This window comes from Anarhichas minor, unplaced genomic scaffold, assembly GCF_050575085.1.
Source record: "Anarhichas minor isolate MPS153535 unplaced genomic scaffold, ASM5057508v1 ptg000040l, whole genome shotgun sequence".
NCBI lineage: Eukaryota > Metazoa > Chordata > Actinopteri > Perciformes > Anarhichadidae > Anarhichas > Anarhichas minor.
Window position 1 is genome coordinate 9,689,064 of NW_027466486.1, and position 15,948 is coordinate 9,705,011.

The following is a 15,948-nucleotide window of genomic DNA, read 5'->3' on the forward strand; positions in this document are numbered from 1 at the left end:
CATTTACTCTTCACAAAAGGATGACTGATATTTTGTAAATATTAGTACCAATAACACTTGAACTGCAGTACATTCTACTCCACAATCTAATTAAACAGGTTCACCTTCTGTTATAGTGGAATGAATGTCTTTATCTCAGGATTACAGCCGCCAATAAGACATCTTAAAGATAAAGTTAATATTTAAGAAAAACTGAATTCCAGTAGTGGTGTTTGTTGTTGTGCATAAACTTTTTTTGCTTTAACGATATCAACTTTTTAGGGGACAATTGATTATTGGATATTTGTGATAAACTGAGAGGTTCTGATGAGTATATAACAATTCATGGATCATATTGATCCATGAATGAGAATAAAGATGAGATGTTTAACATTCAAGTAATCTACAGACTAATTTTGGTCTACGTAAATGTTCTGTTTTTTGAAAGGCTGTGATGATGAATTTGTGTCTTCTGATTATACAGGATTTGAGTTTTTCTCATTAGTTGGACGACGTGATTGTAATTGCTTTCTGTCCTCGTCCTTTACAGAAAGCGACGGCTGATCCAGAAAGAGCCGTCTCTCCACCTGAGGTCCTGAAACAGGGGAAGTTCTAAGGAGGACAGACTCTGTCAAAGACACCATGACAGATGAGAGAAATACTGTCATGCACACGCATTAACATGCACACATGGCCACGGAGAGAAAAAGGCTGCTGTGAAGTGTGAGCACAAGGAGAGTGAATCCTACTGAGCAGCCCTCTGTGAGACCCTATCAGCAGGCCTGCTGTTCATCTCATACACCGTATCGTTGATTCACACTAACATCCCAAGTGCAACTTAGCTCATCCTAAACAAAGCACAAGTTAATCATGCACAAGGAACCTTAGTGGTTTTCACACCCTTAGACAAAGTCATCTTCGTAAACATTAATTTTATCCAATGTATTTTACATGTCCTGTTAGTGCAATGCAACGGCCACTTTAGCGACGTCAACATTACTACACTCTTTAACTGAATTGTGTCCTGAGCTTTTATACCGTCCCCCCTCTGTTCTGTGCATCTAATGAGCAATATTTAAATTGTGAGTGTTTCCTAATATTGTGTGTAACTGTTGTGTTCTCCCCTTATGACCATCAGCTCAACAAGTCATATCATCTCTGCCAGCCCTTCAGGATCACGTGGAAGTTTTACTTTTGTATACTGCTGATTATGAAATATAATGGATGCTGTGCATCTGAGTAAACTTTGGAAGGTCAGTTTCGTCCAAAAACATTTGGTCATAAATATCTGGATATACATGAGAGAGCGTCTGGAACAAGTGTTTTTATGTGTAATGCTACTTAGCTTGTAAAAGTGTTACTGAGAAATGTAGTCCATGCTGTGTAACCGGTGTAGTTTGTCATTAACATGTTTTACTTGATGTGTTGGGGCAAGTCGTCTCGTGGTTTTCCTATTTTATAATGAATGTTGTGTATGTGATTCTATTTTGACTGTATGCACAGTGTAGTGTTTTCTATGACTCAAAGAAAATGAAGTAAAATAAATAATTGGACTAATAAAAACCTGAATCAGAGGACTAAATGGAGTTTGTTGTGTTCCGTACCTAATTGGATAACGTCAAGAAAAAGGGTTTGGATGTATTAAGTAGAGCATGGGAATTTCTATTTCTTTGGAATTAAAAAATAAAAAACACACATAGCAATGTGCTCATGTTTTATGCATTTGGTTCTTCAAACAAAGAGCTAAAACGCCACATTTAGCAGAAAATAACCTCCCACTTCAACCCAAATATGAGATCAGAGCAGCACAAAATATGAAATGTTTATCAAAAATAATGCAAACAAATCATTTGCTTGCTACTTTAGCAGAAAACATCCAAAATCAAAACATTTCATTTTTTAAAGTTTATAGGACAATAATTGTGCATGAATTGAAAGGGTGCACAAACATTTCACAGCACAGAACCAACAGCAAGAAGAACTGGTTAATAGGAATAGTAGACTTTGTAATTGCGAGCATAGTTGTTTACTATATAGTCAGCTGAGTTCTTTGTCAGATCAGGAATAAAAAAATGTGTAGGAAGTGGTAGTCTGGAGAAATAAAACATCCTTAAAAAAACAAAATCTACACTGAATTAACCTTTGAGCTTGGAAACACATTAATGAGCATCCTTCAGGACTGACAGTTCAGATACTACAAAATCAACTAAATGAAACCTCCATGTATGACCCGACTTTCTGTAAAACCGTTTTTGATTGCTCTGTGAACTTTAAAATCTCAGTTAAAAAACATAAAATACAGCCCAGATGAAGTTGTACATAGTCTGTAGAAAGTGTTACATAAATCAATGTACAACCAGATGTCATTCTCTTCAAGGCAAGAAGCAGCACACTCGGACCGGTCCACTAGTGGTCATTATGGAGGTGGGAGGAAAATCAAAACCGCCAGGATTCAGTTACGCTTCTTGTGTCTTGCACCGACCTCCTCTTGTGAGTCTGGGATACACTGGTATCCAATCAGCATTCCTACGATGGAGAAACCTAGAAGAGCACATGATGATGTTCAAATACCTTTAAAACCAAAGATGTGATCATTTAAGAGATAATGTCAACATATGTCCCATCATGGTCCACACTCACTTGCCACAATGAGAGGTGCCATGACCCCAATAGTCAGAGGAGCAGTTTTGTAAATGAAGGCTTCAGACAGGAAGTGGCCCAACGCCAGCACAAATGTCCACAAGGTGACGTGATACAGCCTGCAGGAGCCGGGAGGACACGCAGTAAGAACATACAGTATGAAGCCTGCCAACAGAAACGAGGTGCAGGAAGTGAGGAGCTGTCTTACGTTCTGTTCTGGATATCGATGGCACAGGAACAGCGGATGATCGACGACAGCAACGTCCAAATACCAAATGTTCGAGCTTGGAGACCATTCACTATAGGAGATGAGAAGTAAACAGAGAATCAGGAATGAGGGCCCATGATATAGGCTTCTGTATATCCTAGACTCATTTCATTGACACATTTTTGATAAACCCTGATCGGTAAATCAGCTGAGCCAATATTTGCTTGACACAAACACTGCCATCAGTGTATGTTGGCAGATAAATAACAAGATGTTGTGATCAGGGTCATATAGAAACCTTGTCCCCTTTACATTGTCCACCAGAGAGCACTTACATGTTTATCTTTTTAACAGCGAAAATGTCCCATTTAGTAGTCAACATACCTTTAATTCTTTAACAACAATATTAAAGGTATTCTTATGAAAAACATGCATTCCGGTAACGGTCCACTATTGACTATTCCATCAGATTTATTTCCTCACAAATATTGATTTTGGCCCCTGAAATCAAGTGTTGGTGTGAAGATTGTTATTGATTTTTGACATAAATAAGATCTGATACAGTTTCCAAACGGGATAGTATGGTATCTGACTACTTCGTTGGGATTTTGGTTATTCTAGTAGAGAGATATAAAGCCTGAATGTTGTATTAGCAGCTGGATTCAAATTTCAGATATTTCTTTTTATTCAATCCCATTTCATAAACGTGCATACATTTTTGATCACCAGCTCTTCAACACTCGACAGCACCGACATCATGCTCAGATGAGTGAAAAATATGGCGACGTGACATTTAATGTTGTCAAGCTGTGTAGCATCCATTACGTTGCGTCAGCCTGGTTTGCTCACCAAACTCTGGTGCGCCTGTGTAGAGCTTCTCTGACAGAAAACTGTGATCTCTGAAGCTCTGCACGGTGTTTCCCATCGCGATGACGGAGACCATCAACAACCAGCTCCGCAGCACGTTCAGAAAGCGACCCATGTTTTCTATCCGTGAGACGCACCTGTCAAAGGAAGTCAGTGTTGTTGTTTATCAATGCAGAATAATGTCATATGACAGACGGATGAACAGATGTCTGCTGTGTGTTAACAAACTGACACACCACAGGAAAAACAGAGATATTCAACAATAACTAACGTGACAATAGCAGGCTGACGACGACGTAACCTTAATGAACGAGCCTATTGTGATAACAAAAATAGTATATTTACCTGGTGGCCTCTACAAAACTACCACGTGGACATATTCCTGAGAGAAATGACTGAATATGAAACAATTAAGTGGGATTCAAGCCAACGGTGTTATGTTTTCAATAGTAAGTATTTTCCTCTTGGACTGAGGGGATGACCAATGACAGAGTTTAAGAAATGGCTCCATCCAGTCGTACCATTCATATGATTGGCCCAAACGAGCTTTCAGGTCCCGCCCACTTTCTTATCCAACCAATAGAAACCAGATAATTCGGTCACCTGTAGACTGCAGGCGAGGCTGCGTTCAAACACAGAGTAAATATCGGACGGCAGAGTACTCTGTGGTGACTTGTGTCTTCGTTAAATCTGTTAAAGTAACGCTTGAGGAAGTACAACGTAAGGAACTGCTAAAGGTGTCACTGAGGTAAAAAAAACATTCGAGTAACGTTAATACTACCATAATATCCGGAGAGGAAAACGTTAATACACTGGTTTGAGTATTACAGTTTTTAATTCAGTTTATAACGGATACTAATCAAGCAACATGCGCATCAATAGTAACATTTATTTTTCGCATGTGATCTCCTTTAAACACACAACCACATACATTATTATGCGCTTTTTTCGTTTGACACTCCCACGTCCCACCACTGGGTGGGTGCACAGAGATGCAATGCAAAATTTGGTCAATTGGACAAATATTTTTTTTCCGCGACTGCGCATGCTCCTTGCTCTGTTGCTACACAGTTGTTGTAGTTACCAGGAAGATTAACCGCGATGATCAACTGGCCCTGCTGATAGCAGCTAGCTAGCAGTAAGCAGGATCTCAGAGATAAAGGCAAGTTTACGTTGGTGTGTACTTGTCTGGCATCGTAAAAACGTCTACTTAACTCTCAAACTAAGCAGACATGGGTAGCTTCCCATAACTAAAGTAACATGACAGTAACGTTAACCTTAATTTGTATTTAGCTAACGCTTGTTTGGCTGTCTATGGGCTCTCTGTCTGGGTTTAAATAACGTTAGTCGTAACGTCTTCTGTCCCCTGTAACGTCAATAATACTACATGTAGAGCTGTTCCCGGCTAACTTAGTGCTAAATGTGTAGCACTGTTTCAGGACTGAACGAATTTACATTATGTGTTACGAGCCGTTGTGACATGGTCATTGATAAAGCTACGATTTTGCATGAATGGGCTGACGTCTGTTTGAACTGAGTTGAACTATTTATGTTTTTGCAGTCGGAGGTGGTGAGCGTTAGGTGCCATGGTAAGACATAGACACTTGATGCCGAGAAGATCTCACCGGGCAGCTCGTCCTCTTTCACTGTGAAGATGCCTGCTGTGATCCGGGATAAGGAGGACTCGGAGTCCTCTTCAGAAGACGAGTAAGTGTCAGCTCACAACACTGGTCTGCTGTAGAGTCACATAATAGTTAGTGCCCGTGTGGTGTACTGCAGTCAGCATGCAAATTCACCTCAGAGTCACCTTAGTGTTGATAAGCCTTTAATTAAATAGCAGGTCTGTGCCAACTTTTACATTAAAACACAATGACTTTCTAAATCTGAATGTTTATTCTTGTGCTTTACATTAAACCTACCTATGTTGTTTCACTAGTGGGAGCATTTTCTCTTCCAAAACACGCTCCTCCCTAGATATGTTTGCATGTCTTTTATAACAGACAGTTGTAAACGGAGGTGGAGATGAGTAAGATGGTGTTCACAGTCTGTGCAGCTTGTGAACGATGCTGTCTGAATTACGCAGGTCGCCGGCAGTGTCAGTTAGGTTCTTAGCCTCCTGATCCTCCGATAAGACCTCAACTCAAGATTTCACTCCAATTACAGTCTAAATGCAACACCATGCTAACCAAAAGCAATATCTTTTTGTCCCGCGGCTGTACCAAAGTCTTTGTCTTTCCAATTGACTATAGTTTATTGATTGTGTAATGTGATCTATGCAGGATTACAGGAGAGGCCCTGTTAAATAATTTATGCAAAGATACATTTAGACAAAATGCAACCTCCAGGAAGCTTTCATTTTGCATAATTGATGAAAGATTGGCTGGTCGAGAGAGAAGAACGTCTAGCTCTAGATCATAGCAGCAACAGTTGTGACTATGTTAACCAGTCCCTGGCCAACTAATTCCCTCTTAAGCTATACTTAGTCATGGCGTTCTGAGAGCCACTGCGCCTGCTTTTAGTCTTATTTCCATTTCCTGAATTAGTTTTGATTGCTTTAGTTATGGTTTAACCTCCAGTTGACCAGTGCTCTTTTTACTGATGCGGCTGCATTGAGATGCTACCATAGCGGTAAAGACATGCGATCCCCCCAAAAACTGTTTTCTCACACACTGCTACAGTAAAACACTTTGATTTAATGTTACAAAAATGTAGTATTTCCAGTACACCCTGTCTGATTTAAACGTATTACCAAACAAGCATCGGCTGCAAATTTGATTTAAATCTTCTGCTCACCTCTGACTTGAATGTCACTTTTTTTTTTGTTCATGGCAATTGATTTTAGTTTACATTAACACAACGTAAATTTATGACAACAGGCAACCTTAAATAATGCAAAGGACAACCAAGTGTTGCAAGCAAATACAGGAGGCACATATCACACATACAGACAAACACATCTATGTACAAGTACATGTACAATTTGGCATATTTAGCCAAATATTTGCAATTTAAATGGTCATGCAGTACTGAAATATTACTGTGGTGACAACGATTTGGCCTTTTGTCTTAGCCCTTCACATCTTGTATCTTAATACTCTTGAGTCTTGGTTTATGTTGAAAATAAAACACATTTTTTAAGGGTGTGTAATAAAGCCACATCGGTGGAAAAGATATACACCACATTGTCTGACATGGGCAGCGATTGTTTACATGCCTCTCCACCGAAACAAGACCGGTCGTGCCTGATTGAGTTCTACTCCATCGTCGTGCTACCTTATCTTATTCTTCGCCCCTGATAAGCAGGCTGAGTCTGGTACTATCAGATAGTCTGCAGTTCGTCAAGGGTGTTTGTGAGTACAGTACATGGGTTTGTTTTCCCCCCAGAACCTCCTGAACATGTGTTTGGTTCTGTTTTTCTGCCTGACTGAAATAAACGGCAAACTACCCGTATAGGTTCGTTCACATCATCCGGAAGTGAACGCCATAGCACAGAAGTTTCTAGATTATCTTATTTTTGACAGTTCTGTGGGTCCCAGACTTTTTGGACATGTCGAAAATCTGCCTCTAACTGTGAGTGTGTGTGTCATCTAATTGTGTGTGCACCAGAGACCATCCCTGCATTGCCTGGAGTGGCCTCAGCAAGACCATCCCAGTTCTGTTGTTTTTCCCCGAAGCTGCTGTTTCAAAAGATGGGAACATCTGCTCCACTGGAGGTACACCACAATATGTTGATACTACACAATGAGTATGAGAAAAGTGATGATAATATTGTTAAAATTTGGAGCCTCCAATGAGTTGGATACGAAGAATATTTTGTTTACCACAGAGCGATATCATATGGCCTTCAAGATTGTGCGCACAGAGAGTCGCCTGGTACGAGGACTGCTCACCAATCATGGATTCCATGAGGTAATGTTCTGTGCAGAATCACGCTAATTTAAAAGATCAGCCTACATTTTTTTTCCAAAAGGCTGTGTTTCTCAGCTGCACATGCTACTTATGTACCTCTCTGCTGTGTGGGATAAGAGATAGCAGGGCTGTTTTTATTTCCTTTGACTAATAATGCCGATGTCAAAGCCCTGGAATGCACCCACGGAAAAAAAACCCAAATGACCTCAAGAGCATTAATCCCGTTTTTCACGAGGGCACACAATCCCTGTTATTGCTCTTTCCAAGCAGTTACAATTAATTCCCTTTTTATATCATTTCAATGCTTCTTGACTCCCGCTAACCCATCATCAAAGGCGGACGAGTGTCTACCACAGCCGCGACAGAGCCAAACTCTAATACGCTTTTATTGCAAACATCTGGCTCTCCCCTAGACACCGAGCAGCCATTTGATTATGCTGCCTCCTAACGAATTGTTGGAATAAAACAAAACAAAACAGATAAAATAATGTCAGGGTGATGAAAATCTGTGAGTTGGCTTTCCCTTTTGGTGATCATTTCTGAAGAGCCGGCGGTGTTTCTCCAGGTTATTGGTGGAGTGTCTCACTGCTTCTTCGATTTAATTTAACTGAGCTGTCATATGTGATGGACATCAGAATATAATACTGCTGTCTGGAAACTCCACAGAGCATTTTCAGCATGTACAGCAATGGCTCGGTTTTATGCTCTTTTTAACGATCCTTTTGCAAATGTCATTTGCTTCGTGTGCACTGAATCCAAATGATTTGCTCCATCGTGTTAAGTGAGGTCAATCGCTCTGTCTGTTCTTTTTTCAGGTTCACCCAAACAGCAATGACTTCAACCTCATGTGGACAGGATCTCACCTCAAGCCTTACTTACTACGCAGCCTGCAAGACTTCCAGAAGGTCAACCACTTCCCAAGGTAATAATAGAGTTCTCCAACGTACGAGTGTGTTGCCACTGTTTTCTGCGTTATAAATATCACCGCCGACTGAGCCATTCAAAGCCCGTCAGTTGAGGCCGTGTGTTTTGCCGGCTTCCACTGCAAAGCGCATTTTGTTTTGGCCCGCTGCCTCTCTGAAAACATGAAATGAATCGTACTGCAGAGGGCGATCCATTGCAGTTATGTATTGCATATATTTTGTGTTCTGTCAGTGTTTAAAACGGGAGGCTCTGCCTATTTCCAGGTCATATGAATTGACGCGCAAAGACCGTCTGTATAAAAACATCCAGCGGATGCAGCAGACTCACGGCTTCAAAAACTTCCATATCGTTCCACAGACCTTTGTGCTTCCCTCAGAGTACCAGGATTTCTGCAGTAAGACGCGCCTCACATGATCTTGTTTGTCAAAGTACACCTCTCTGTTTTCAGGCATTGCCCATTCTAAACGTTAAACATTTTGTTCTCTCTGTTTGAATCCCTCCCCGTCTTTCCTCCCTCAATCTCAGCCTGTTTTGCAAAGGACAAGGGCCCCTGGATCATAAAACCAGTGGCATCTTCAAGAGGGCGAGGCATCTACTTGGTCAGCAATGTGAGTGATTTCGCTCTCTAATACTAGTTCCTGACCTTTAGGTCTGACTTCGTAAAAAGAGTAATTTATTCTCCTGATTCAATTCCTTGATTTAAAGGACTTTCTGGCTTTTCAAGGATGAACCCTCAAGCTCACACTTAGTTTTGTTTAACATAAATATGTTTTTTTCTTTTCTTTCTTATTAAATCTTATCCCTTAAAGGTACAGTGTGTAGCATTTTTGGGGATCTATTGGCAGAAATGGAAAATGATATTACTTCGAATGTTTTCTTTAGTGTATAATAATAAGAATTGTGTTTTCGTTCCCTTAGAATGAGCCGTTTACATCTACATTCACAGCGGGTCCTCAACATGGAACCGGCCGCCATGTTTCTTCAGTAGCCCAGAACGACGAACCAAACACCGACGCTACATAAGACCATTCACGTTTGTGTGTCGGCTACTGCAGTTCTCCTACACATTGGCACACGGGAGACGTTTTTTTACGTGCCTTTTGTTTAAAAGAGTGTGTAAAACAGCGCTGAACGTCAGTGACTGGAACAACACGTTCTCTAACATGCATGTAAAGCGTTGAGTTAAAGGAATACTTTGACATCTGGGTAAATTCACATATTGACTTTCTTGGCGATGGTGAGGTGAGAAGATTGATACCACTCACAAACCTGTAGGATAACTTTAAGGCTACGCAGAACCAGCAGATGGTTAGCTTAGGTTAGCACAGACTGGAAACAACTAATCTTTTAGCTAACCTTACATTTGAACACAGATTCATATTAATGACAGACCTAGTGGGAGTTAACTGTAAGCATCCTGACTTAAAAAAAATACTGTGTGAACTGAAACAGTTGTCCAGATGTTATTTGTGTGTGTGTGTGTGGAGGGGTGTGCAGATACAGCTGTCTTTGAAATAAGTCTCAACCGGTGTTTCAGACATTAATAAGCTTTGTGGAGTAAATTACACTCTTCCAAGGCCCGGGCTGTTGGAGGAGCTCAACAAGGTTCTCACTCTTGGAAAACATATGCACAATCCTTCTTCTTCTCAGGCATTTTATGAAACAGTGGAAAGAATGTCAGAGTGATATTTGGAGAGAGGAAAGAAATACGGTCATTATTTTGGTTCAGGTTTTCTCTGAACTGTAGCCAGCACTGAGGTTACCCCCCCACCCCCCACCCCCCGCCTCCGTCCCATCTCTTCTCAACTTCGCCACCTGCAACACATTTCAGCCTCATAAATGACCCATCTCCCACCACCAGATTGTGTTTTTATAGGCTGTTAGAGAGTGTTGACCCGCTACGGCCAGTGTCGCTGCAGTCTCCGCCTCTTCTTGTTGATTCTTTGATGTTAATGGTTAACAGCAGTGTCACATCATCTATCTGGAATTCAGCGTTTAATGCTGTTGTATGTGAACGAATATACAGTATGGAAATGTTATTCATGCTCTGCTGTTGAGAGATGTTGATTGAGTTTGTTAAGTCTCACTTCATCACTTTAGTAAATAACGTACACTCTCAGTTGTTAAGTTGGTCAATTAATTTACCCTCCATACCAACCTCATCAACACTTTGAACATGTTAAGATGATTATGATCGACTGCCTTCATCTGCATCATCGTGTTAATGATATTGTCTTTTATCTCTTTCTGTTCATCATCTGCAGCCAAATCAGATTTTAATGGATGAGAACATCTTGGTGTCTCGCTATATTAATAACCCGCTACTGATAGACGGTGAGTTCTTCTTCTTCTTCTCCACTGACAGCCACGTCTTCATTTGTAAGTAATCGGTGTGAGTGACTCTACTTTTGGTTTGGTTTGCAGAGTTCAAGTTTGATGTGCGGTTGTACGTGTTGGTAACATCATACGATCCAGTCCTCATCTACATGTATGAGGAGGGCCTGGCGAGGTGAGCTGTGTGTGTGTTTTTTTTTTGCGTTGTTTGTGACATGATTTGGAAAATACGATCACCCGGCAATACGGTGGTCGCTGATATTCTTCGGGGCAAAATAACATTGTATGGCACAATTGATATTGTGCCACTTGTACTTATTTATACTACTTGTTTTGATCTTGTTTTTTTACTATGTCTCTTGTTTGCACTATCCTCTACTAATCCTGTAAATGTCCCCACTGCGGCACTAATAAAGGATTATTATCTTATTTTATCTTATCTTATTTAAGTGCTTTGCAAACTTCTTAAAGCCGTTGCCGCCATAATGGTTTGCTTCCTAGGTTTGATTTCTGACAAACTAAGTAACAAAACATATAAACCCTAATATTTTGATAAAGCAAATTCAGTACTGAGACAAAACGAGTTTAAACGGTGGATTGTTGCTTAGACTCTGCCCGGTGCTCCGTCAGTGTCCAGAAGAGGGCAGCCTTCACTCTGCAGACCAACTGTTGTGTGGCGTGCGCCGTGGTGGTGACTTTGAAACAAAGCGCTCTATTGTTCCAGTTGTGCTCATCAAATGTTACTGATCGTGTCATCGTTCAAAGATCATATCTGTGCTATATTTATTGGATGTTCTTATGTAAAGCAAGGCTTATTTATTTATCCACAAAGCGGCTATTGTCAGGCACAGGTAGGGCAGGAGGAGTTAGATGATTTATAGAAGGAGCGGCTCTTCGCTTTGGTCTGATAGAGGTACGTGCTGGAAACAAAACGCTGCCGCCCTCTTGTTTGCTGGCTTGATTATCAACTGTGGACAATAAATCACGGCCAAATTCTGAATCCCGCTTTTATCTCTTGACATTCCTTCAGGTTGTGTTGGTATTCAGGTACACTGTGCGTGCCAAGGAATTCTCAGTATTGCACATGTGGCATCCACTCCTCTCAAACACTGCCAGGAGCTAATCTCTTCCTCCAAAGTGCCCCCATCATTCAGCGAAGTGTCAGCCTTATGAATGTAGTCATTATGGCGGATAGATATGTAGTGAAATTGTTGGATGACAGACGTTTTTTTTTCTTCTTCTTCTTTCTTGCACAAATACACTCTGTCTGTCTGCAGGTTTGCCACCGTCAAGTATGACCGGACTTCAAAGAACATTAAGAACACGTTCATGCATCTCACCAACTACAGCGTGAACAAAAAGAGCAGCGATTATGTCAGGTAACTTTCACCAGTGGATGCGGAGCTGTTACGGGCAGCTCGATTGACTCGTCCATTTGTTAGAACTTCAGCGTTTGAAGTGAAGTTTCCTTCCTTTCAGTTGCGATGACCCTGAAGTTGAGGATTATGGGAACAAGTGGAGTATGAGTGCAGTGTTGAGGTATTTGAAGCAGGAGGGGAAGGACACCACATGTGAGTCAACGCTTCGTTTTATTCCCTTGCTCACCCTTTTGATGTTTATATGTCCATGCATGTTTTCCCCCCTTTAGATTCGAACAAAACGTGCCAATTAATCACAGCATAAGAATCCTATGAGAGTGCTACAGAAAGTCATCTCTGTATTTTTGTCTATTCCAGTGCTGATGAGGCAGGTGGAGGACCTCATCGTCAAAGCAGTGTTGAGTGCTGAGCTGCAGATAGCCAACGCCTGCAAGATGTATGTTCCCCACAAAACAAACTGCTTTGGTAATCATTTCATATTTCTTCTTCAAATGTTTTTGACCTTACAGAGACTAAAGCAATCTAGTCCGCCAAAGTTGAACACGTTTACACCCGCGCTGATGAGCAGGGGTCGTCCTTCAATCAGAGGATCGGCGGTTGGATCCCCGGCTCCTCTAGTCCATGTCAATGTGTCCTTGGGCAAGACACTTAACCCCAAATTGCTCCCGTAGGCTGTGCCTGCTGTGTGTGAATGGGTGTGAATGATTAGTTAGAGTTCTGATGGGCAGGTGGCACCTTGCATGGTGTAGCCCCTGCCATCAGTGTATGAATGGGTGTGAATGGGAGAATGATGACATGTAGTGTTTGAGCGCTTTGAGTGGTCGGAAGACTAGAAAAGCGCGACGCAAGTACAAGTCCATTTACCATTTATCTAAACGTCAGCAGCTGGTTTGAAGGTGAAATACATCCAGGACAACAAAATGAAACTCGAAGAGAAGAATTGCAGCTTCAAAATAATTTCCTTTAAATGAATTTCCCTTTTTTTGCTCACAGTGCAGATACACACACACACACACACACACACACTACCCCACCCCTCACATTTCCTTTCAGTTTCATATTCATTGTCCAGCAGTTCCTCGATACTATTTCTACACTGAGCCGAGCTGAGGTTGTAGACAGTCATTCCTCAGTGTGGAGCCTTCCTGCCCGTTGCTGCCCTCTGACTGGCTGCCGGGCCGTGGAGGGCCTATTGACTGAGGCAGGAATTTGCTTCCTCCTCTCTGTTGCCATTCAGGTCTGCCTGTTTTAGGCTGACTGTTTTCTTGGCTGCTCCTGCCTAGCAATGGGCTCGTGTGAACTCCATTTTGGAGCCATTACCCATGTTAGTGTTGGCACTAATTGTCTGCGCTCTCTCTCTCTCTCTTTCTGTCTGGCAGTCTCTCTGAGAATTTGGGGTTTGAAAGCGAGCACGTTGGCCAAGCCTCCCTCAACACCGCTGTCTCTTTTTCCTCTTCTCTCGCTGTTTCTGTTTGTTTATGATTCTCCCTCTCCTGCTCACACTCTCTTTCACCTCTCAGATGTTAGAAAAATAAAGGAATTTGCAGTTGTGACAGGCTTCTGTAGACATAATAGCCCCCCTGATTGGTGGTTGTTTGGGCTGTATAGCAGCATGGACTCGCACCATCAGACAGTCGCCTGCGTAAAGATGCTATCTGCACTCTGAGCATAACTGCTAGGTGGAAAGACCACATTAGCCCTGGGTGTGAATGTTGACCATGCAGGTATTTACGGGGAAATGTGGCTTACCATGCCGAAACCTGGCTCTCATACACATGTGGTGGACACCAATAAACAACCAGATGACACATATTTGCTGGAATGGAAAAACAAGTTGGCCCTTATTCTCATTCATTCACTCATTCAGGTAAACCTGGAATCTTTGTTAATACACATCCCCATGCCCCAATCACAACAACGCTTTGAATGTTCAGTGATAAGCTTACTGATGACACTACACTGTCTGGTGCCGTCTCTTGTGTCGGACATTGTGCAGCTATGGAAGCAGCAACAGATCATATTTCTGAATTAATATTCCCTCTTGATTTATTTTGACTCTGAGTCCACATTGAATATGAAATGAAACCATGAACAACAACATCATTACCTTTAGCTTCAAGGGTGATCGAGGGTGTTAACATCTGCCTCGGCAGTATGTTGAAATCCAATACGTAAGCCTATAGAGACCTGTATGGACATATATACTACAGCAATGTCACTGTGTGGCACGAAAGCAATTAGGTTCTACACCTTTTCTTCAGCTATATAATACACTGTGGTCTGCTGTGAACATGTCCATTACCCTACTTCAACCGTATCAGTTTACTATTGAATTTAGTCAGATGGCCCCAAGCAAGTTAATTACAGCATTCATGGTTCTGTCTACAGGATTAAGTTTCCAAAGACAAGACACTGACGGTTCCAGAGGACCACCCTCATCCTGTCTCTGTGCATCTGTTTCTCCCAGTGTGCTCATTGAGTATGTATGTATGGACAGTACGAATATAGAGACATGCAGCAACCAGTGTAAAGCACGGGTTTTACAAACACACAGGTCTGTATAAGCTTATAATCAAACCCACCCAAACCACCAAGGAGTCATGTTCAGTCTGCCGTTGTCAGCGTCGGCTCTCTTTTGGAAGCTGCACATATCCTGACTACTTTCTCACTCTCCTCCTGCAACCTAAAATGCACTCAGCATTCATTCAGGGCCTCGGCAGCTGCCTGTAATTGTAAACAGGTAAAGCATCAGATGCAGGGCCAATGTGCCGATAAAAGCAAGCCATTGTTTAGAGTTTTTATATCGTCTTCTGCTTGTCTGGAAGTGGGCCAAGCAAGATCATAAAGCACATTATCATCTTAATTTACTGCAAATTGTTCCCTGCCATTTTAATGTCTATTAATGGCTTTAATGCTATGTTTATTGTTTTCAAATGGGATTTCTTCCCTTTGCGCAAATTGCACATCCGTATCTAAATGGGCATACTGCAACAAAACTTTTTCATAGCTCCGTAATGTCTCATGTGGGGAGAAATAAAAACAAAAGATTTTTCGTTTTTACATTGGTAAGAAGTGTGAGAGATAGAGAGAGAGAGAGAGTGTGTGTGTCTGTGGGGAGAAAATGCCACCCATGCAGCTACTTACCGCTGCCGTGTGATTAATGGACAGGCTTTCTGCTGAGGGATGCTGATTACGAGATGTTTTGACTAAGATCTGATTAGCCAAGCCAAAGGCCTATTTTATTACACACAAAACATTCCACTTACTGGTCCTGTGTTCCACTGAACGTCCCTCATTAAGTGCTGAGTGTGGTCGGATCCCCTGTCTGTGAACCACTCTCCCTGTTTTACATTTGTCAGACACTCCCACACTCCACTGCAGCACAGCGTTTGTTACGCCTGTGATGACAGTGACTCTGCTGCATAATTCAAAAATCTTTTAAAGAATGATTAATGGACTGGGTATAGAGTGCTAACTTTTGCTTTAATTTGTTGTCCTCAGAGTGTTTTCACGATTGTGGCTCCAAACCGCTCCGCTGTGCTCCCTGCACCGACACTAATTCATCCCAGAATGATGCACACATGAAGAAAACACACATGAAGGAACTACTTCATGTTGCTGTTGTTGTGGGGAGCCAACCGGCTGCATGGCCAGGGTGGGGAGATTATTGTTTTTGGGCGCCTGTCTCTTGTGGTGAAGTTTCCAGCA

At 41.8% G+C, this 15,948-nt stretch overlaps 2 protein-coding genes across 2 annotated transcripts in view; one reads left to right on the top strand and one right to left on the bottom strand.

The window, feature by feature from the left end:
• Positions 1-1,625: 1,625 nt before the first annotated feature.
• On the bottom strand, positions 1,626-4,149 carry erg28 (ergosterol biosynthesis 28 homolog). Its single transcript, XM_076108292.1, has 5 exons — positions 4,040-4,149; positions 3,677-3,831; positions 2,828-2,918; positions 2,620-2,738; positions 1,626-2,520 (listed from the first exon to the last, which is right to left on the bottom strand). Exons 2-5 carry the CDS (start codon positions 3,807-3,809, stop codon positions 2,432-2,434), a joined length of 432 nt encoding a protein of 143 aa, XP_075964407.1. The 5' UTR covers positions 3,810-3,831; positions 4,040-4,149; the 3' UTR covers positions 1,626-2,431.
• Positions 4,150-5,262: 1,113 nt separating this feature from the next.
• The window catches only part of ttll5 (tubulin tyrosine ligase-like family, member 5), a 43,099-nt gene continuing 32,413 nt past the window's right edge, over positions 5,263-15,948 (top strand). The window contains exons 1-11 of the mRNA XM_076108419.1: positions 5,263-5,401; positions 7,301-7,407; positions 7,521-7,603; positions 8,419-8,525; positions 8,791-8,921; positions 9,053-9,135; positions 10,792-10,861; positions 10,952-11,036; positions 12,139-12,240; positions 12,341-12,432; positions 12,598-12,705. Coding sequence (XP_075964534.1) covers positions 5,349-5,401; positions 7,301-7,407; positions 7,521-7,603; positions 8,419-8,525; positions 8,791-8,921; positions 9,053-9,135; positions 10,792-10,861; positions 10,952-11,036; positions 12,139-12,240; positions 12,341-12,432; positions 12,598-12,705 — 1,021 coding nt within the window. The 5' untranslated portion in view covers positions 5,263-5,348. The remainder of the gene's footprint in view (positions 5,402-7,300; positions 7,408-7,520; positions 7,604-8,418; positions 8,526-8,790; positions 8,922-9,052; positions 9,136-10,791; positions 10,862-10,951; positions 11,037-12,138; positions 12,241-12,340; positions 12,433-12,597; positions 12,706-15,948) is intronic.